General features: G+C 40.0%; 1 protein-coding gene and 1 pseudogene across 3 annotated transcripts in view; both read right to left on the bottom strand.

The window, feature by feature from the left end:
• KLHL14 (kelch like family member 14) overlaps window positions 1-19,100 on the bottom strand; it is a 113,607-nt gene that overhangs the window by 72,539 nt on the left and 21,968 nt on the right. For 2 of the 3 annotated variants that reach the window (XM_039843783.1, XM_039843775.1), the window contains exon 2: window positions 16,570-17,559. In XM_039843783.1, the coding sequence (XP_039699717.1) occupies window positions 16,570-17,516 (947 nt within the window). In that variant the 5' untranslated portion in view covers window positions 17,517-17,559. Of the gene's footprint in view, window positions 1-16,569; window positions 17,560-18,093; window positions 18,430-19,100 lie in introns of those variants that run through there. The other variant, XM_039843793.1, reaches the window with a different exon arrangement.
• On the bottom strand, window positions 5,324-5,442 carry LOC120590360 (uncharacterized; annotated as a pseudogene).

Below are 19,100 nucleotides of genomic sequence, written 5' to 3'. Positions count from 1 at the left end.
ATTGTTCTAAGCAATTATATTTATGAACCATGCATGTTAAATATAGTAATATAGTAAAATATGCAGCACCTAACCTATTAAAATAAATTTAAAAATGGTTTCTCATGTACCATCTGAAATTGTCTTACATCCAACCACTGGTAGGTAAACCATAGTTGCGGACACACTATAATAAATGGAAGAAACAAAGACTTTAAAAAGGGAACCTCTGAAAACCTAGTTACATTCCAACTCTGCTACTTATGTGTTTAACTATGAGAAGATCACCATCTTTATTGACTGTAGCTTTGCCCATGGCAATTGTAATTAACCATCTTCCCGCCCCTTCACTCCTCACCCCAGCCCTTGTAGCACATGAGGGTTTCCACAATTCTTCCATGATATGTACTAATTCCAGAATGTTACTGTGCCCCCTAGCACATGGATGGGGTCAGTTTGCCTACACTTTTGCAACATTCCTCTGGTCCCCAAACCTGTCGACTGGCTAATGATGGCAGAGGCAGAAATGACAAAACAAAACAAAACAAAAAAAAAGCCTTAAGGTTTTCATCTGAATCCACGAAATGTCAGCTTCCCCAAGACTTAAATTATAAGCCTCAAGAGCCAGAATGGGTCTATATTTATACTGTACATAGCCCTTCACACTCCATTCTTGGTCTTTTGCTTCATAAGGGACAATGGCTTCCAGCTAACATTATACTCACTGCATTTTTCCTTCCCCACCTCCCAGATTAAAGCTTCCTTTAGTGACTAGAATCAGTCAAATATCTCCTTTGCTTGATTACCTATATAATCCCTAATTCTAATATCTAGTACTTAGTACCTTTTCCTGAAGAACATAAATTGCAATGGAAATAGCATCTCATTAATCCTCCCCACACCCCTGTGAGGAAGTTGTGTGGCAAGTATTACCTCTTAGACTAATTCCTCTGCCTGCAAGTGGGATGCAGGGGCTCACGGCTCGAGAGCACACATGCTCACTACCGAACAAGCAACTTTTGTGTGATAGAAGCACGCACTTCTCCTTGTTCAAGAGAGAAGTGGTTCTGTGCAGCCTGTCACAAAGGAGCCATTCCAGCTCTGGGTAGCCTAGTGACAGAAGGAGATAAAGTACCACTCTCATGTTAGTGATGAACTCATAAGTAATGCCTGCATTTAAACTCCTAATAAAGCCCGATTATTAGACTATGCTGCCTCATGAGAACCAATCTCATTACTGAGAATCCTCTCTCTCCCTCCCCGCCTCCCTCCCTCCCATCTGGCCAGCTTTTTGAAGAGATGAGTGACTTCCTGACCTGAGGAAACTTTAGTACAAGAAAAAGAAAAAAATACAGAAAGATATAAGAATATAGAATAATGTTGAAAATTCAACTTTAGGATATAACATACGCTGCTAAAATTATTTGTCTCTGAGGCTCTAGGACATAACAGCAAAAATGAGTATTTTAACAAAATCACATTCCAAAGGAAGAAGTTCAGCCATTCAAGATGTTGCTGAGGGGAATCATGGCCAGACCCCACCTGATGGTCTATAGCCCAATTTTATCCATTACTCAAACTCCAGGGAGAGATTTCTGATAGGGAAACTCGGAAGCTTGCTCTGAGGAACTAGAGCCAGCCTCCTGCCAGGCAGGCTGTTTCCAGTTGGAGAGTCACTGCAGGAGTGGCCATGCAGGGAAATAGTGAGAAAAGTTAGTTAGTAACGGAATATATTACTCCAAATTTCTCCTGGAATATTCATGGCAACAAATAGGTGTCCATCTTCAATAAAAGGGGATTTCAGGTGAAAGCTTCTAAATGGGCTAGAGTTTATTTTTAGGAGAAGAATAATTCTATGAAACCATCCTGGGGTTAAGGTAAATGAAGAAGGTTACCCTTATTTGGGGGGAGATAAGCAATGAAGGACTGAGGCAAGCCTGGGGTGTGTGCTGTGGAGACAATGAAGTGTGGCTTGTGGGATCCAGCTTAGGGACACCCTGCTGCTGTGGGTGAAATAGGAATCTCTTATCTGCCTCCTTTTTCACTCTCCCTCCCCACGGGGAGCCAGTTCTTTCTGTTCTTTGCTGCTTTGCCAACCCTGGAGGGGCTAAATGCTAAAGTAAACCTTAGTTTCAAGGGCTCTGCAGGGTCTAGGACAACCTCCAATGTCCTCCCAAGAAGAGCATTTGTAGAAGCCCCCAAGACCCACCCAGTCAATCCATGACAATATCCTTTTCCATCATCAGATCTTTGACAGGCAGAAACAAATTATTCTGGGAAAATTTACCACATTCTTTTTGATGCCAAATTTTGAACACTATACTGTGGGGCTTGAATTATTCTGAAAATTCTCCAGTGCACCAGGTACCCAAATTTCATCATCAGGGAATAAATGCCTAGAGTCTGGAAATTCCAATAACTTTCCCTATAATTCATTTCTTTTATTCTCATGTCAGTTAATCAGATTTCTTTTAATTTTGCAACAAATTTTCTTCAAACTTATCTTTTGGTAAATTGCTATCAGTATTTTGTCCCATTTTCTATAGAGATGTAGCAAATTGGAAAACAAGCAATTATTTATTTAGTTCCATGATTTTCAAAGTGTGGTTTAAAAACCACCAGTAGCAAAACTTCCAGGGATATTGCTAAATATGCAGGTTCCTAGGTCTGCATTCCAGATCTAATTTATTTAGAATCTCTGTGGGAAGGGCTGGGGAAGGTATGTTTTATTAAAAAGCTCCATGTTTGATTCTTAAGAGAATTATTGATTTAGGAAAGATTTCCTGGGACTGAGGAAAGAGGACGTTTGTATTACTGGAAGAGCTATTAATACATTGCTGACTTGGATAATTGCTCAATGGCCTATATAACTTTACCTATATAAATCTAGTTGAGAAATAACATTCCAGTTAGTTTTCCTAACTTGTTTCCTGATTCTTTGTGTCCTGTTCTTGCTCTTGTTGTGAACCGAACTGTCTCCCCCAAATTCATATGTTGAAGCCCTAACCCCCAATGTGACTGTATTTGGAAATAAGGCCATGAAGAGGTAATTTAAGGTTAAATGAGGTTATAAGGACTGATGTCCCAATAAGAAGAGAAAGAGGCAAGAAACACCAAATTGCACACCCCCCACCCCGCCCCGCCGCCCTTGCCCAATGTACACAGAGGAAAGGCCACGTGAGGATAGAGAGAGAAGGTGGCTGTCTGCAAGCCAGAAAGAAAGGTATCACCAGAAACCAACCCTGCTGGCACTTTGATCTTGGACTTCCAACCTTCAGAACTGTGATAAAAAAAGATTCTGTTGTTTAACCCACCCAATCTGTGTTATTCTGTAATGGCAGCTCAAGGAGACTAATATGGCCCTCCTTAACAGAACTGTCCAGACAAGAAGAAAGTAGGGCAAAAAAAGACCAATGAGTCTTTACACTCACTTTTGGGAATTGACACTTGAGAATGAATCTTCTATGATTAAACTTGCATGACTGCTTTGAGAAAGAGGCTTCCTAATTTTCACCACATAACAGCTATACTTTATAGCAGGTTACCAACTACCCTTAGTATGGAGAACTTATAATTTGGGAAGGCAGACTCCTGATCTACTCCTGTTTGGTGCTCAGCTACTGTACCTATGCAGTAAATGTTAACGGCTAACAATGTTCCAGTGGAGGAAGGGCAACTAGGAGGGATAAAAACAGATACAGCTAATGGAGAGAAGTGTTTTCATAAGCTTTTGTGGCCGACTCTAATTAGTGTCCATAAATCTATAGACATGAATTTCTTTGTGCTTTCAGAAATTTTCAATGTTTCTTATGCTCCGAGACTCTAAAGTTTCCTTGCCATAAAAAAAAAAAAAAAAAAATGTAAAACATTCTCCAGAAACATCTGTCTGAGGTGTGATTATTCTTTCTTGGTCAAAACACTATTTTTTTGGGTTCTCAATTTGAGTAGCCTGATGGAAGGCTCCTTCCTATACAGGGGGTGCCCCTTTCTTGGAATGAAGATTTACTTAGACTACTTGCTGCTGGTTTAGTTGGCCGCTTCCTAACTCTGGAGAAATCACAAACCTTGAATTTGCTTGAGTATGTTAGAATGGTGTTTAAAATTTCAGTTTTACTTTGTCTGCTTTCTCTCTTTCCAAATTTTGAATATAAGAATGTCTGAGTGACAGCTGAAGTTTGCTAGGCTTCTAGGGGTTCTGAAGTGACTGTCTGGAATGCGGTAGTTTATGTGACCACAGCTTTCACCAAAGGAAGAAGATGCCCGCGGTCTACACACACAAGACTAATTTATACAGATTATCTGCTCTTGGGATCTGTCGGTAGTAGGTAAAAACTATAAAATTATCACATACTTTTGATAACATTTTGACTCCTTGAAAATCCAGAAAAGAAATCCATGTTAAAATATCTACCATTTTACACTCAGATCTATGATGGTGGCCTGGAGTCGTCTTTGTTATGTAATAGAGAAGTAAATCTTTTAACGGAAAGCAAGAATTTGATTGTTCAAAGAGATTCATAAAAAAAAAAAATAGAAGCATAAACATTAAGCTTAGAAAATGATTTGCAAAAACATTCTTCCATACCCACACACTCAAAGCAATAGTTATGAAGTAATAGTGCCTAACCTAAGAGTAGTAAAAGTAATTTGCTATTAAGAGCTGCAGATGTTTTTTCTTGTCCCTAAAAAATCTGCAAGGATACTGTAACAAAAAGGAGATAAAACCAGACAACTTATTCTGATTATGAATTTAGCTTTTCCACATCAGAAACTGCCCTGGTGATATATGTAGTGAAGACCTCAGCTGAATCTCAGCCATGACTGAAAATCCTGGACTTGGCTGTTTCCTGCTGAACCCCATAAGAAATGCTTTGTATTCCCTTTCAACTGAGAATGTCCGTTTTTCAGGTTTGTTTTCTTTTGACATATTCTTCTGCTGCTGCTATGGTTCTTACGAGTTATCACTGTCTTGGCAGTCAAAGAATTTCACCTCGTATCCCTAAAACAATTGTTGTATAAACATAGTTTGATTAAAAATCCTTTATGTGCCTTTAAGAATGTTTAAGTAAATAACTTGAATAATGAGTTTTTTTCCCTTGAGTAGACGATTTGCTAAACCAAGTCCAGACTATCGCTTAAGAAATATAATGCCTAAGTCAACATAAAGCCTAGATAATCACACAAAGAAGAAAACAAACACCAGACTCAACACAGATGTTTTCCTTTGCCACACCAAATACCAAGATTTACTTATTTATTTTTTTCGGTGAGGCAACCCTTGGTTGACTCACAGATTACAAGGACCTTGTCAGCTTAAAATCCCTTATTTTAAAAATATTTTTTATGCCTGTAGCACCTGGTCTTCCTAGGTGGTCTCCCATCCAAGTACTAACCAGGCCCCACTCTGCTTAGCTTCTGAGATCAGATGGGATTGGGCTTGTGCAGGGTGGCATGGCCGTAAACAAGATTTTTAATAATAGACATGTGCCATATAAAAGTATCTAGAGAATTTTATATTGTACATCTGTATGGATTTTATTTTCATTTTGTCAAACAGAACCCCCAATTCTTAAGGAAGCTGTGACCTAGAAACCACAAGAAGCCCTTCTAAAAAGGCTTGAAAGACTCTCACAAGTCAATAAGAAAGAGGGAACAATAACAACAAAAAAACTAAAAAATGGCCAAAGGATTTGAATATATATTTAAGAAAACACAAGTGGCCAATAAACTCACAAAAAGATGCTCAACATCATTAGTTATTAGTGAAATGCAAACCACAATGAGATAGTACTTCATACGCATTAGGATGGCTATAGTCAAACAGACTGACAGTAAGTGTAAGAAAGAATATGGAGAAATTATACACTGCTGGTGAGAATACAAAATGGTGCAGCTGCTTTGGAAAATAATCCGACAGTTCCTCAAAAGGTTAAACATTTGTTCAATGTTAATGGAATATCACATGTCCCAGCCATTCTACTCCTAAGTACACACCCGAAAGAAATTAAAATTATGTCCACACAAAAACTTGTACGTGAGTGTCCGCAGTAGCATTATTCATAATATCAAAAAGTGGAAACAACCCAAATGTCCATTAACTGATGAATAAATAAAATGTGGTATATCCATACAATTGAATGCTATTTAGCCATAAAAAGGAATGAAGTACTACATGCTACAATGTGAATGAACTTCGAAAAGATTATGCTACATGAAAGAAGCCTATCAAAAATACCATATATTATATGGTTCCATTTATATGAAATGTCCAGAACAAGCAAATCTATGGATCTATGAAGACAGAAAGCAGATGAGTGGTTTGCCTAGGCTGTGGAGGTTAGGGAGCAGATGGAGGCTGATTGCTAACAGGTATGGGGTCTTTTGCTGGGGGGCGGGGGGGGGGTGATAATAATGGCCTAAAATTGATTGTGAAGATGGCTGCACAACTCTGTGAATATACTAAAAACCACTGAATTATACATTTTAAATGGGTTAATTGAATGGAATGTAAATTATATCTCATTAAAGCTGTCTAATGTAAATCCACCACAGTTTTTCTAACTTTTCCACTTGCTGACATGAACAGACTCCGTGACTGGTCTAAGCTCTATAGTTCACTCAAAGGTGCATAAAATAGACACTGCCAGCAGAAACATCATCACTATCAGAGCAGCACCTGACACTCAAGCTATGAGAATCTAGCTCTAGAATGAACATATTGTGTGGAATTAGGCGTCCTAACAAGTGAACAAAATGGCAAAAAGGGTATAAATAGAACTATTCTTATAAAAGTAAAATCTATTGATTAAGAATTCACAGCCAGGCTCTATGTTAATTATTGTACATTATTCTTCCAACATTCAGAATTGCCCTAATGAGATGGGCATTGTGTACATTTTATAGATAAACAATCTGAAAAAAAAATAGGTTAATTAAATTACCCAGGGAGAGCCAGCTTGTACATGGTCAAGGTGGTATCTGACTCACATCTGTCTGAATTTTAGGTCTTAATTACTGTGCAATAGAACTGTTTAAGATATTTGCATTATAACAAACTTTTTATTTGTACCTTCAATTATGCCATATTCTCTCTCTCTCTCATTCACATATCTATATCTATTTCTATCTCTATATAGCCTATCTTTACTTTGTAGTCTCTACCAACTAATGTCATTTTGGAGTGAGCACTTGTGAAAACCTTAAGACAGGGCGATTACAAGGATTGCCACTGACAGTAGCGGTACAGTTGTCATAGTAACCAATCCACCAAATTGGTCTGTGCTATGAGGCACATACTTTTGTCTCTATAATACACCAATATTGGCTGGAATCCCTCACTGTATCAATGAACCCCTGTTAATAAATATGAGGTACTAGTATGTATCTTTAAAGCATTAAAGTTTTTCCTTCAAAGTTTCCCTCTTTGACTCACAGATTTTACATTCCCTATTCTAATCCTTTCCATTTGCCCAGGATGTTCTGGTGTTTTTAGTTGTGAGGGATGCTAAAAATCAGGGCCAGACATTGCTGCTTTGTTCTAAGTAAGATTTACAAATATGACTATTTTCTTTTTGATGAAAAATTGACTCTTCCAAGCCAATAATTCCTCACTAAGTGTCAGCCTATAGGATATTGTTGAATATCCCGCCCCACCTCCACATACAACATAGACCTCTAGCTGACAAAAACACATCTCAGAAGTCACTGTACAGAAAATTTAAAGCTGGCACTCAACGACATACACATTAACTGTGGATACACACACATGCACACACACACGCACACACGCACACACACACATCCATCCATCTACCCACATTTTTCAGCAATGCCTCCACATTTTCAAGGACTCTTTCTCTCTAATGTTGGTGTTTTCTCTCTTCCTCCTCCTCTCCATTTCACTGGCCTTGCCTGTCTTCAGAGGCACCTGAAGGCACATAAGGCAGGGAAGTGAAACTGACTGTAATTCTTCAGTTCACTTCTCTGCAGCCTCCAGTGAGCCAGTCTCCATACGGTGGCCCAGCTGAGCTGAGGAAGTTCAGAGTCCCTGCACAGGTGGAATTTACCAACCCACTCGCAGCCGCACTGGATGCAGAGAACCAGACATATGTGAGAGGCTCTGGAAGCAGCAGAAAACGAAGCTGAGAAACTTGAGTTTATGAGATTAAAAAGAAGAAGGGCTCTTCTCGATGAAAGGAAGAAGTGAAAGACTTTCATAGCTAAAAAGGCCATCATTTTCCCTTTGAAGAATTAAATATGAATTGCTGAGGACAGTCAGAAATTCTAATTTTCCCACTTCCTTCTGATGTCCTTGTGTTCACCTTCGGGTCCTTTCAACTTCATTCTTCTGGTTTTAAAAGTCTCTGATGAATTCTGTGCTATCAGTGAAATCACAGATATGTTCAAGAGTTTTCTTGATAGGCAAACATGTATTCAGGTACATTTTGCTTAATATGTTTTTTAAATTAATAATAAAATTAATTTTAAAGAACATTTTCAGTTTATATAGTTTTTCATTATCTCAGCTGATCCTGACCAAAATGCTTGCAAGTAGAACTACAATTATTAACCCCTTTTACTGATGCGGGACTCAGCTAAGTGGAGCTAAAAAACATATTTAGGTTTATAATTTCAAAGGCAGCAGTGTTTCCACCATAGTATTGCTTATTTTCTCCGTTCAAGTCAAAAACATGTTGATTTTTTTCCACTATGGAATTCATCCATGTAGTGGATAATCCTTACTAGAACCTACAACTTCTTCTGTGTAATCTCTAGCCACACACACCTGTCATTTCCTGGAAGGTACCAAACTCTTTCCTATCTAGGAGCTCATGCAAGTTCTGGTCTCTCAGCTTGTGCTTTCCCCATTTGCATACCTTACCCTGCCTTTCCCCTAGACTCATTACTTGGATATCTGATCTTTCAAGGCTCATCTTAAACCTCTTTTGTAAAGAAAGTCTTCATTGTCCACTCGGACAAGGTTATACACTGTGTTATATGGCATCCCAGCCCATGGCACTTTTCTAATCTATAACACGTGTTACCAGTATGATTAATTTGTATAATTATTTACTCTTTTTCCTTATACTATAAACCACATGAAGTCAAGAAATTGTCTGTCTTGTTCAGCTCTGTATCTCAGAACCTAGCATAGAGCCTAGAGCATTATATATGTTCAATACAAATGTGGGGGATATTCCACAGAAGAATTTCTTGTTAGTGGCAAATTGCAATGCGTCACCCCAAGTTCCCACCATGAACTTGGTCATGGGCATGGTTTAGAAAAACTACCCAAGGTTGTGAAGGTTCCCTTGCTTCTCAGGTCTGCTGCAAGCTCCAATTATCCTGAGAATCAAGATGATTTTACAAAGAATGCAGTAATATTTTCATCTCTTGTTGGCATAACAGGTTGTCTCCTTTGAATCCTGACACTCCTGAAAATTGTGCATTTAGCACAAGAACAAAGAGGTTTTTTATGAAACATCTTGATTAACTCAGAATACGAATATATAATTATTGAACTGAATCAAATTATAGGAGTGAAGGTACCACAACTGACCTTTCTTTCTTGTAGAAACACTTTTTCTTTTAAAGACTGACTTTTTTTCTTTTTAATGGAACTCTGTCTTTAATTCTGTAAATTATATAAGTTGGGTATGTTGTGATTTAAAAGCTTCTAAATTTGTAACTATTTGTCCAAAAAAAATACTGAATGCCTATTCTCAAGCTCTAGACTTTCCTTGTCCACCCTCCTCTACTGCTAGTTCTTTTTCTTTTTCACATTAAAATTATTAAGATTATCTCTTAATAATTTTTTTGAGATTTCCCATATTTCCTTGCATTTTCCTTATTGCTTGTTTTACTTCTCTTTTCACTTCCTTGTGATTTATTTTCTTTCTTCACATCATAAATATCCACTATTTTCATTTCTTCACTATGGTATGCTTTCTCTAGTACCTTTTTGCTTCTAATATTGCAAACAGTTCTAACCCTATTTTCATTAATATTATTTGTGAATATATAAGCCCTTCTGATGTTTACAGTAAAATGGACATATTTACTGTATCATCTATGTTACAATTGAGTGTCCTTTCCCTAGTTAACTCACTCTCCTGCCCTATCATAATAGTGTTTATTTGTTTTGTTTTAAAGCAATCATCAGCAGTAATTCATGCATCATGAATTATCTTGGAAGTTAATGGAAAGGACATGACAATAAATATATTTTCTGAAATTCTAAATGAATGACAGAAGGCATAAACATTTACGGTGCAACAATTGTTAAAATGGTTTTCTTGAAAGAAAATATAAACAGAATAAATATCCAATTAATCTTATTTTGTGTTATTAAAAAACACAGGCATTTTGGTAATTCTGGCTGCTACCTGTTGTATTTATCACCTGTAAGTATTACTCACATGAATAGCTTTCTATTGTCTTCACAGAAATAAGGGTGATTCCCCTGCCCCCCTAGATTTCTGTAGTACTTGAGGGCACAGAAACCTAGAGGGGGAGAAAACCTTCAAATCCAAGCTTCAAGGCTTTGTGTTTGTTTTATTTTCACAATCATTTTTTCATGGTTAAGCTGGAAATTCTCATTTTTATTGATTTATTTAAAATATATTGGCTCATTCTGTTTTTTAGTAAATCAGTATCATAGGGACAAATCTCAGCAACCTCATTATTTAGCCCCTTAATCTTAGGACTAATAACTAAGTAAGATACACCAGTAGGAAGGAATTTTGGCTTTCTGCTCACACTAAACTGAGCCAGATCCTAAGTGCTGAACTTAATTGTATTTAAGACCAATACCAATTCATATCGAACTCACATTTTTGGATCGAGGTCGGGCAATGAGTTAAGTGTTTTGATTACAAATATTCAGAGTAGTCACTATCTGATGAGGGAGATAAACACATAGGCCAAACCTACAACTGCATGAGTGCTCTTTCAGAGGTTACACACGTTGAAGAAGGCTGGAGCTTCTGTAGACATACTGTACTCAATCCATCTGATTCACTCAGAAGTCAGGAGTGCTGACAACACATTCCCTTTCATTAAAGCAGCTGGAGATACAGGTTGGCATTTAGAAAAATAGTTGTTCACATGTTTATTTATATGCCTAGATCAATTTGCTGAATATATGTACATCAATCTCAGAAAGCAATAGGTTAAATATACCTGACTACCCTGATTTCCAAATGGAGATTATTAAAATACCATAGAAATGATATTTAACCCTCTTTGAATGATGACCAATCTATGGTAGTTGAGCAACTCATTCACTGTTTTATTTAATCATTATTTATCTCTCTGGGATTGCTATATTAATTCTTATGTCTTATTATGAAAAGTTGAAATTCTAATTTGGCATGGAGGAATTATTTAGACTTGAATTCTTTCCAAGTGGAAGGACGAAGACCAATGGGATTCTTTCCACTAGAATAAGGACAAAATTTTGTGTCCATTTTGTTTATTGATGTCTCCTAAATGCCAAGAAAGAGGGTTGGCAAAGTGTGACTCACAGAACAAATGCAGCCTGCCTCCTATTTTTATACAGATTACACTCACAGGATGGTTTTTACACTCTTAACTCATTGAAAAAAATCAAAAGTAGAATAATATTTCATAACATGTGAAACATATGAAATTTCAGTGTCCACAAATGATGTTTTACTGTCACACAGCCATGCCCATTCATTTATGTGTTGTCCGTGGCTGTTTTTGTGCTACCAAGGAAGAACCGAATAGTTTCAACAGAGATCATGTCTAAAATAATTACCATTTGACCTTTCACGGAAAACAAAACAAAAAACAAAAAACCAACCAAACAAACGAACAAAAAATGCCAACCCTAGGCCTAGAAGAATACCTCTCCTTAACTTCTTTTAAAGTCAGATATACTAATATTTAACCTTCCCAGGTTTCTCTCAAAAAAGAAGTGTACATGTAACTTTTAGCACAATCACCAGATTATATCTTACATGTACACTTATGAGAGGCTCATAACAAGAAGCAAAACACTGTGGATGAGAACACAGACTGAAGAGTCTCGGCTCAGACTTAGGCTCCATCGCTTAACAGCTGTGCAACCATGGGCAAAATGCTTAACTTCTCTGTGCATCTGTCTTCCTATCTATAAAATGAGGCTAATAATGGTACCTATCACTTAGACTATTATAGGCATTAAATACATTAACATTTGTAAAATGCTTCGAACATCACCTGGTATGAAGTAGCTGTTGTAAATAAAGTAACATTTTTTACTGCCTTTTTATGTTAAGAAAATTGGGATACTTAGAAATTAGCTAAGATAATGAATAACTTCAAAATATTTCTAAATATAGGGAAAAAATATAAGCATGAATTAAAATTCGAACATGTCCACTTTTGTCAGTAAGTCCTTTACAGTAAGCCCATACAATGAGCTAATATCCACTCTAATTGCCTTTTGATTATAGGATATAACTATTTGTCTCCCAAGCCTGTGATATAATTTTGTAATCAATGGTCCTGTTTCAGATAATAAACAAATTGTATTGTGAATGGCTGAGTAACTTCTGATACAAAATCTAACTGCTTAACAACTTCTAATCTGAGGGTATCAAATTGGTATAAAGGGAAGTAACAATTTAGAGAATGCATGAATACAAGATTAGTTTGTTTTGTTTGGTTGTTATTCAGTTCTTAGAAAGTGAACCAATAGAAAATACTGTCTTACATTTAAAGAAATACTTTCTAAACACCAAAGCCAGGAATCAAAACTGTATTAGAAATTCTAACTGCTTTTTAATTATTGCAAGTCATTTTAGCAAATAGATAATAAGCACCCCTGGGGTTTTAAAAAGATTTTTACATGAATTTATGTGAAATATTTAAATAGACTGTTTTGTAGAAAGTGAAATCCTTACAAGGTAATGTTCTATCTTCTATAAAATATAATATCTTAAAAACCATACTGTAATACAAAACTGTACACAGGACTGTAACAGCTGGTGGTTAAATGTTTTAAAAAATGTAATCATTTTCATTAATGCATTTCTACTACAAGTGTTTTCCTGGAGAAGGTTCAGTGGATTTTTGTCATGTACAATAGTATCATGGATTGAGAAAGATATTGGTAATGTACAATGCTGAGTCTTTTTTATAATCTTAATTTCTTCGACTTTTAATAAGCATTTATTTAACTGTTATATTGTGTGAAGTGAAATGAAAGTGTAAAGGAGAAGTTAATTAATCTAGTCCAATTTGATTTATTTGGGACAATTACTAAATTACACATTAAAATTAAAAAAATACAAATAAAAAAGGAACTTTTAGGGTTACTTAAGATAAATTTAATAATCTTCTTAATATTTACTTCTTAATATTGTAAACATTCAATGTTTAGAATTCTAAATATTCAATGTTTACTTCTTAAAATTCTAAACATTGTATGTCATGTCACTTTACTAAATTTTTATGCTTCATAATCCTTTAATAATGACTTTTCCAGAAACATTTTCAAGAACTCATACCAGAAGTTTTGTACTTCTTGTAATAAAATAAAAAGAAAATAACTAAGAAACAAGACTTCAAAATATTTTAAGTTTTGTCTACTAAAGTCCTGTTGTTTTAAATTAGTTAAGTATATATTTAAATATATGTAAATAAGTCTTTTATTTTTAAATTTATTTTTCTTAATGCTTAGTTTGCTAAAATAAAATATGAATCTGAGCATAAATGACATACTCAAAAAGGACTAAGCAATAGAGTAAAAATTAAAAATTACTTTGGGTATCGATAAAGTCTTTATGCTTGAGTTGTTTTATCTTTCTAGACTTACGAAAAATTTAAAATTACTTAATATTTACAAACATGTTTAAGTTTTATTACATTAATAGATCTCTCTATAAATAACATATTCTTAAAAAATAAGTTCTCTCTGAAGTTATTCTATTTGCTTATATTTTGTTCTATTCCAACAGACTGGTCATTTTTAATTTTCCAACTCCTTTGGATTTGAGGAACTCTTTCATATTTAGACTTTAAGAACTACAGGTGGCTAAAGAGTAATAAATACAATCCCCTTCCATTCAATGGCCTTCAATAAAAGCGATGCAATAGCAAAAACAATTGCTTAATTCATTTATCTCTCTGTTAAACTACATGTAAGACTGAAAGAACATTTTTATATTATGCTGACATTATAATAAGTCACTATAATGCCATTGATTGCAACTCACAGCATTTTTGCCTACATTAAAGAACTTGATGATTATTCTTGCACTCTTTCTGTGAATTAAAATTAGAATATTAGCCCCTAAAAATTAATATGCTATAGTTACCAATAATGTAACTAAATCTAAATTATGTTACTTTGAGATCAACAATAGGTTCACGTGAACTATTTTCTGTATCTTCCGCTTTTAAAGGAAAATCCAGTCTCTTCCTAAGCAGAAGTATCAGATTCTTGCAGCATCCATGACACTTGTAAGCATTCAGTGGTCAGACACCACTACATATCCTTCAAATGATATGGCCCAGTGAAGCTGGAAGGTGTCGTCACGGAGCCAGGCAGCGTGGTATCTCAGCCATCCACTAGGACAGAGCCAGCAGGCCCCAGCTGGTGCACTGAATTCAGACTAAGGTGGGAAATGGATTTTGCATTTTGAAAGTCAACTCTTGTAACAATGAACCCTAGGACACACTTATTAGATAAAAGTGCTTGGAGGGCTTCAGAATTTATTTATTGGCTCAAATTTATAATGCTCATTTTCCCAAATTACTCTTAGAACAAGTTAAATCTTAATTTTATTATCCTTCTGGGTTTTTGAATTGATACTAGGTTGTATATATTTTTAAAAATATGAATAAATGTACATTCAGGTCTATAACTGTGTTGTCTGAATCTTGCAAATATATGATATATGCTAAATTAAGTATACTTGTAGGTCATTTAAAAGTTATAAAAGTTAAAATAACAGAATATTAATCACCAATGCCCATTGTGTGATGACATTTACCCATCACACAAAGCTTACCATCTTGATGTTTAGACAAATCAAAAACTCTTACAAAATAAAAATATATTCCACATTCTTGTTCTCATTGTACTCCTGTGTTCACTATTCAAGCACACAGGGGCTTGAGTTCTTGCTTGTGCTATTGTCTTACTGTTAGCTTTTGACATCACAATTTATTAACTCATCTCTCACAAATATATAAAAAATCAACTTACAAGACTTCTAAGTTCAAGGTTTCCTATGCCCCTGTGGGCTTCACCTGAACATCAGTGCTGCCTAAACAACTGTAGAGAATATCTTCCATTTCTTAAAACTTTAGTTAGCTAGGTCTGGTAGAAACATCACAATGGAAAAAAAATAAACATTTAGTTCCATAAAGCTGCACAAAGTGAACCCCATCGTTTAGAAATCCTTCTGAATGGGAAAATGCCATGATGGGTTTTTATACCATGTACCTTCTAATGTAACATTCTGGACTAGGCTGGGGTTGCCTGGCATCTGGAATCATGGTGTTTTATCATGAGAAACTGAGAAGATAATGCTTCTCTTTTCTAAAAAGAGAAAGCAATCCTCTGCTAAGGCTCATCAAAAAGGATTTTTAAATTGGAGCCAATAAAACATGATCGTCAATTCCTACAGTCTTGTCTTTAAAAAAAAAAAACAAAAAACCAACTCAGCAGCATTTTAAAAAGGCATTGTTTCTCTCTCCCCTTTGACATTAAATCCTATTTGCAACACACACAAGGGACGGATTCCAAATATCAACAACAGCCAGAACAACTACCCAATTTCTTTGTGACTTCTGACCAGGCACGCAGACCTAACTGGAACTAGATGACTCCCCTCCTTCCAATTTTCAATTGCGCTACTCCCTTTTGAGATGGGAGCCACTAGGCATTTTCACTCTGACACCCTGAAACCTTTTGCTTTGCTCTTTTAAAAGTGAAAAGGAAAGGCTTTTCAAAGATAGAAAAGTTTGCCTGGGTATGTGATGCCAGAATTTCCAGTAGCATTTTAATAGACATGGCATTTGGAGCTCTAACCACCAAAGGGAGCATATCCCAAGCACTGAAAAACAAAAATAACTTGAGCTTCTGACAGAAAGAATGAAAGCTTTCCTCTTTAAGCATGGCTAGGCATTTCTGCTGGCCCAAAGCAGGAAAGAGGTGATGTGGGGTAGGAACTTCTCTCATGGCAGAAACCTCTTCCTTAAACAAGCTCATTTTGAGATTTGGAGGGAGGACTGGATAGAGAGGGTTCCAGAGCTGCACTTCTAACTGCCCTGGTCTTTGGCACACCTGCCTGTCACTTTCGGTCCACAAGCCTCATACTTCTCGCTCTGGGGATATTGAGAACATGGGCTTTCTAGTGCTCAAGGATGCTATTAGGCCGGTTGTCTGTTGACCTTTCAGGGACTATGAAATCAACTTTCCCCACACAGTCTGAATTGTTTGTTTGCGTTTGTTTTCAGCCTGCCAGAGCCTCCCGCCCAGCCCAGCCCTCTCCCCGCTCCTCCCTGCCCCCACCCTCTCTCCGGCCTCATGGGCTCGCCCCCACCCCAGCTCTCCTCTTTGTTATCTCCTACCTGCTGGCCAGGCTCTGCCTGCAGTGCTGCCTGAAGGGCATCAGGTGGTAGTTCATGGCGTCCAGCAGCAGCTTCTGGCAGACCGGGTCGGTGCGCATGAAATCCACTGACTGGACCCGCTCCACCAGCTCCGGGGCCGGGATGAGCGCGAAGCGGAGGCGCTTCATGAGGTCGGGCGCGTACTGCATGCGGGTCTCGCGGTCGTGCTCCAGCCACAGCACGGACATCTGGAAGAGCGCCAGCTCTGACTCCACGGGGGGCGGCAGCGAGTCCAGCAGGGCGCGCATCTCCTCAAAGTTGAGCAGCAGCACATCCTCCACCAGGTACTTGTTGGCCAGCTTCTTGGTCTCCTCCAGGCCGTGCAGTGCTGCGATCTTGCACACCTGCTTGTAGTTCTGCACCGAGATCTGGTCGTTGAGGAACTGTACGCAGAGCTTGGTGACCTGGGGGATGTGCAAGATCTTGCTGACCGACAGCACCTCCTCCACCGTGTCCAGGGAGAGGGTCACGTTGGCCGTGTAGAGGTACTCGAGCACCAGGCGCAGCCCAATGGACGAGCAGCCCTGCAGCACCAGGTTGTTGATGGCCCGGGGACTGGTCAGCAGCTTGTCGTCGGGGGAGGAGGAAGGAGTCCCGGGCTCCTCCTGTGGCGGCGGCTGCTGTGGCTGTGGCGGCTGCTGCTGCGGCTGCTGCTGCTGGTCCTTGGGGGCTCCCAGGCCGTCCTGGCCGCCGACCCCTCCCCCGAGAGGGGGGTGGCTGGAGAAGAGGGATCTGAAGTACTGCGAGCAGGAGGCCAGCACGGCCTTGTGGCAGTGGAACTGCTGGCCCTGGGCCGTCAGGGTCACGTCGCAAAACAGCTGCTTCCTCCACAGCAGGTTGAGGCCGTGCAGCAGGTTGTCGCTGTGGCTGGGGTCGAAGGTTGAGGTCCTGTCCCCGGATCTGGACATGGCGAGCTGACTCCGCGCACCTGGCTTTAAACCCTCCTCCAGCCTGGCAGACAGGGGTGGGGGATGAGGAGGGAGAAGAGTAGTGGGAGGGGTGGGTGGCTGGGGTGGGGAAGGGTGTGGAGGGGAGGGGAGAGCGAAGAACAACAATCAGTGCTCAGCTTGGCTTCTGCCCGGCGCGCCTCCGGGCCCCGACCCCACGGGGGAGGTTTGAAGGCGCCGGATCCGTGAGCGCCACCAGAACGGCCCTGTCTGGGGTCCGTGCGCCGTTTCTGCTCCTTGCTACTCTTGCCACCGCCCACACACTTCGTCCCTCACTTTCCTAAAACCACCCGGGCTCGGCTCTTGGCAGCGACAGCGGTGGCAGCAGCGACGGCAAAGTGCAGACTGAGGCCGAGACACCTCGTGGGCTTGTGTCCATGCCGGGCCGGATGAAGGAAAAGGCCAGGGAGTGGGGAGCCAGGGGTGCCCCGAGAGCGCAGAGGCCACCGACGGCGGAGATCCCCGGCCAACTTGTGCCTGCAGCTTTTAGTTTCGCAGTTGGTCCAGTTTTGGGGGATAGGAAAGGGGGCCCGACTACCGTGCGGGTGGGTGATTCTTAACCCTCCAAAAGCTGGGAACTCCTTCGATTATCCGTGTTGCCCCGAGAAACTCCTGGGCTAACAGTCTGAGAGAGCAGATAAAGCCCTTTCTTCTCCCGGGAAAGTGCAGCGGAGCGCGGTGAGGACCAGCTCAGTGGACTCGGCAGAGGCGGGAGCTGTCCTTATCAATTCTAGCTCATTTCCCTCACCCCAGCCCTGCCTGCTTCCCTGCTTCGCAAACTGTTGGCTTCCCCGTCACCACTCAGTTTTGCTTATTTTCCGGAGACGCCTTTAAACCTGGCAGGAGAATCCCTCCGGCCCCAAACCCACGGCCCCCTATCCTCCTTGCCACCCCCCCACCCACCCCGCTATGCATTTCAAGGCGCGGAAGTTCAGACGCGTATCTCTCCTTTTCTTGCCGGGCGGCACTGAGGAAGATGAGGAAGGAGGAGTGGAGCCACTGGGGTGGATTTGGAGCAAGAGCCAGGAGGGATTCGTGTACACGGTCCTCCCTCGTGGGCATTAGGTACAGTGGCTTTAACTGAAGTAACTGTGAGAAGTTCAAGTTAACAGGCAGGTGTTGGGGGAGGGGCCACGGGGCGAGGGCGTGTTCCCAACGGGGTTCCCTGCATCCCACCCAGCGTTGTCGCCCGCAGCCGAAGCTTCCTTCCGAGCCCCCCGGGTATAGCCCCCAGCAGCCCCCACCCGGGCAGCCCCACTCCCCTGGCCCTGGAACTACTTCTGCAAAAAGTCTGAGCTGCCCACATCTAGACGGAGGAGGGCAGGATGGGGGAAGGCTAGGCGAAATCGATACGCCAGGTCCTTAACCTGTAATTGCACCTTCTAGGGCTGAGGAGAAAGGGACCCTCTGCCCACATCCCACCCGCGCGCCAGCCAGCCGGGGACAGCCGCCTCCGCCGCCGCCGCCGCCGCCGCCGCCGCCCGGCTCAGAAGGATCCCGCCGGACCTGCCCCTTCCACTGCGGCTCACTCTGCCCTGCCTGGCC

This window comes from Pteropus medius, unplaced genomic scaffold, assembly GCF_902729225.1.
Source record: "Pteropus medius unplaced genomic scaffold, Ma_sr-lr_union100, whole genome shotgun sequence".
NCBI classification, from domain to species: Eukaryota; Metazoa; Chordata; class Mammalia; order Chiroptera; family Pteropodidae; genus Pteropus; species Pteropus medius.
Note: the sequence above shows the minus strand (reverse complement) of the source record. Positions and strands in the feature narration are given on the sequence as shown.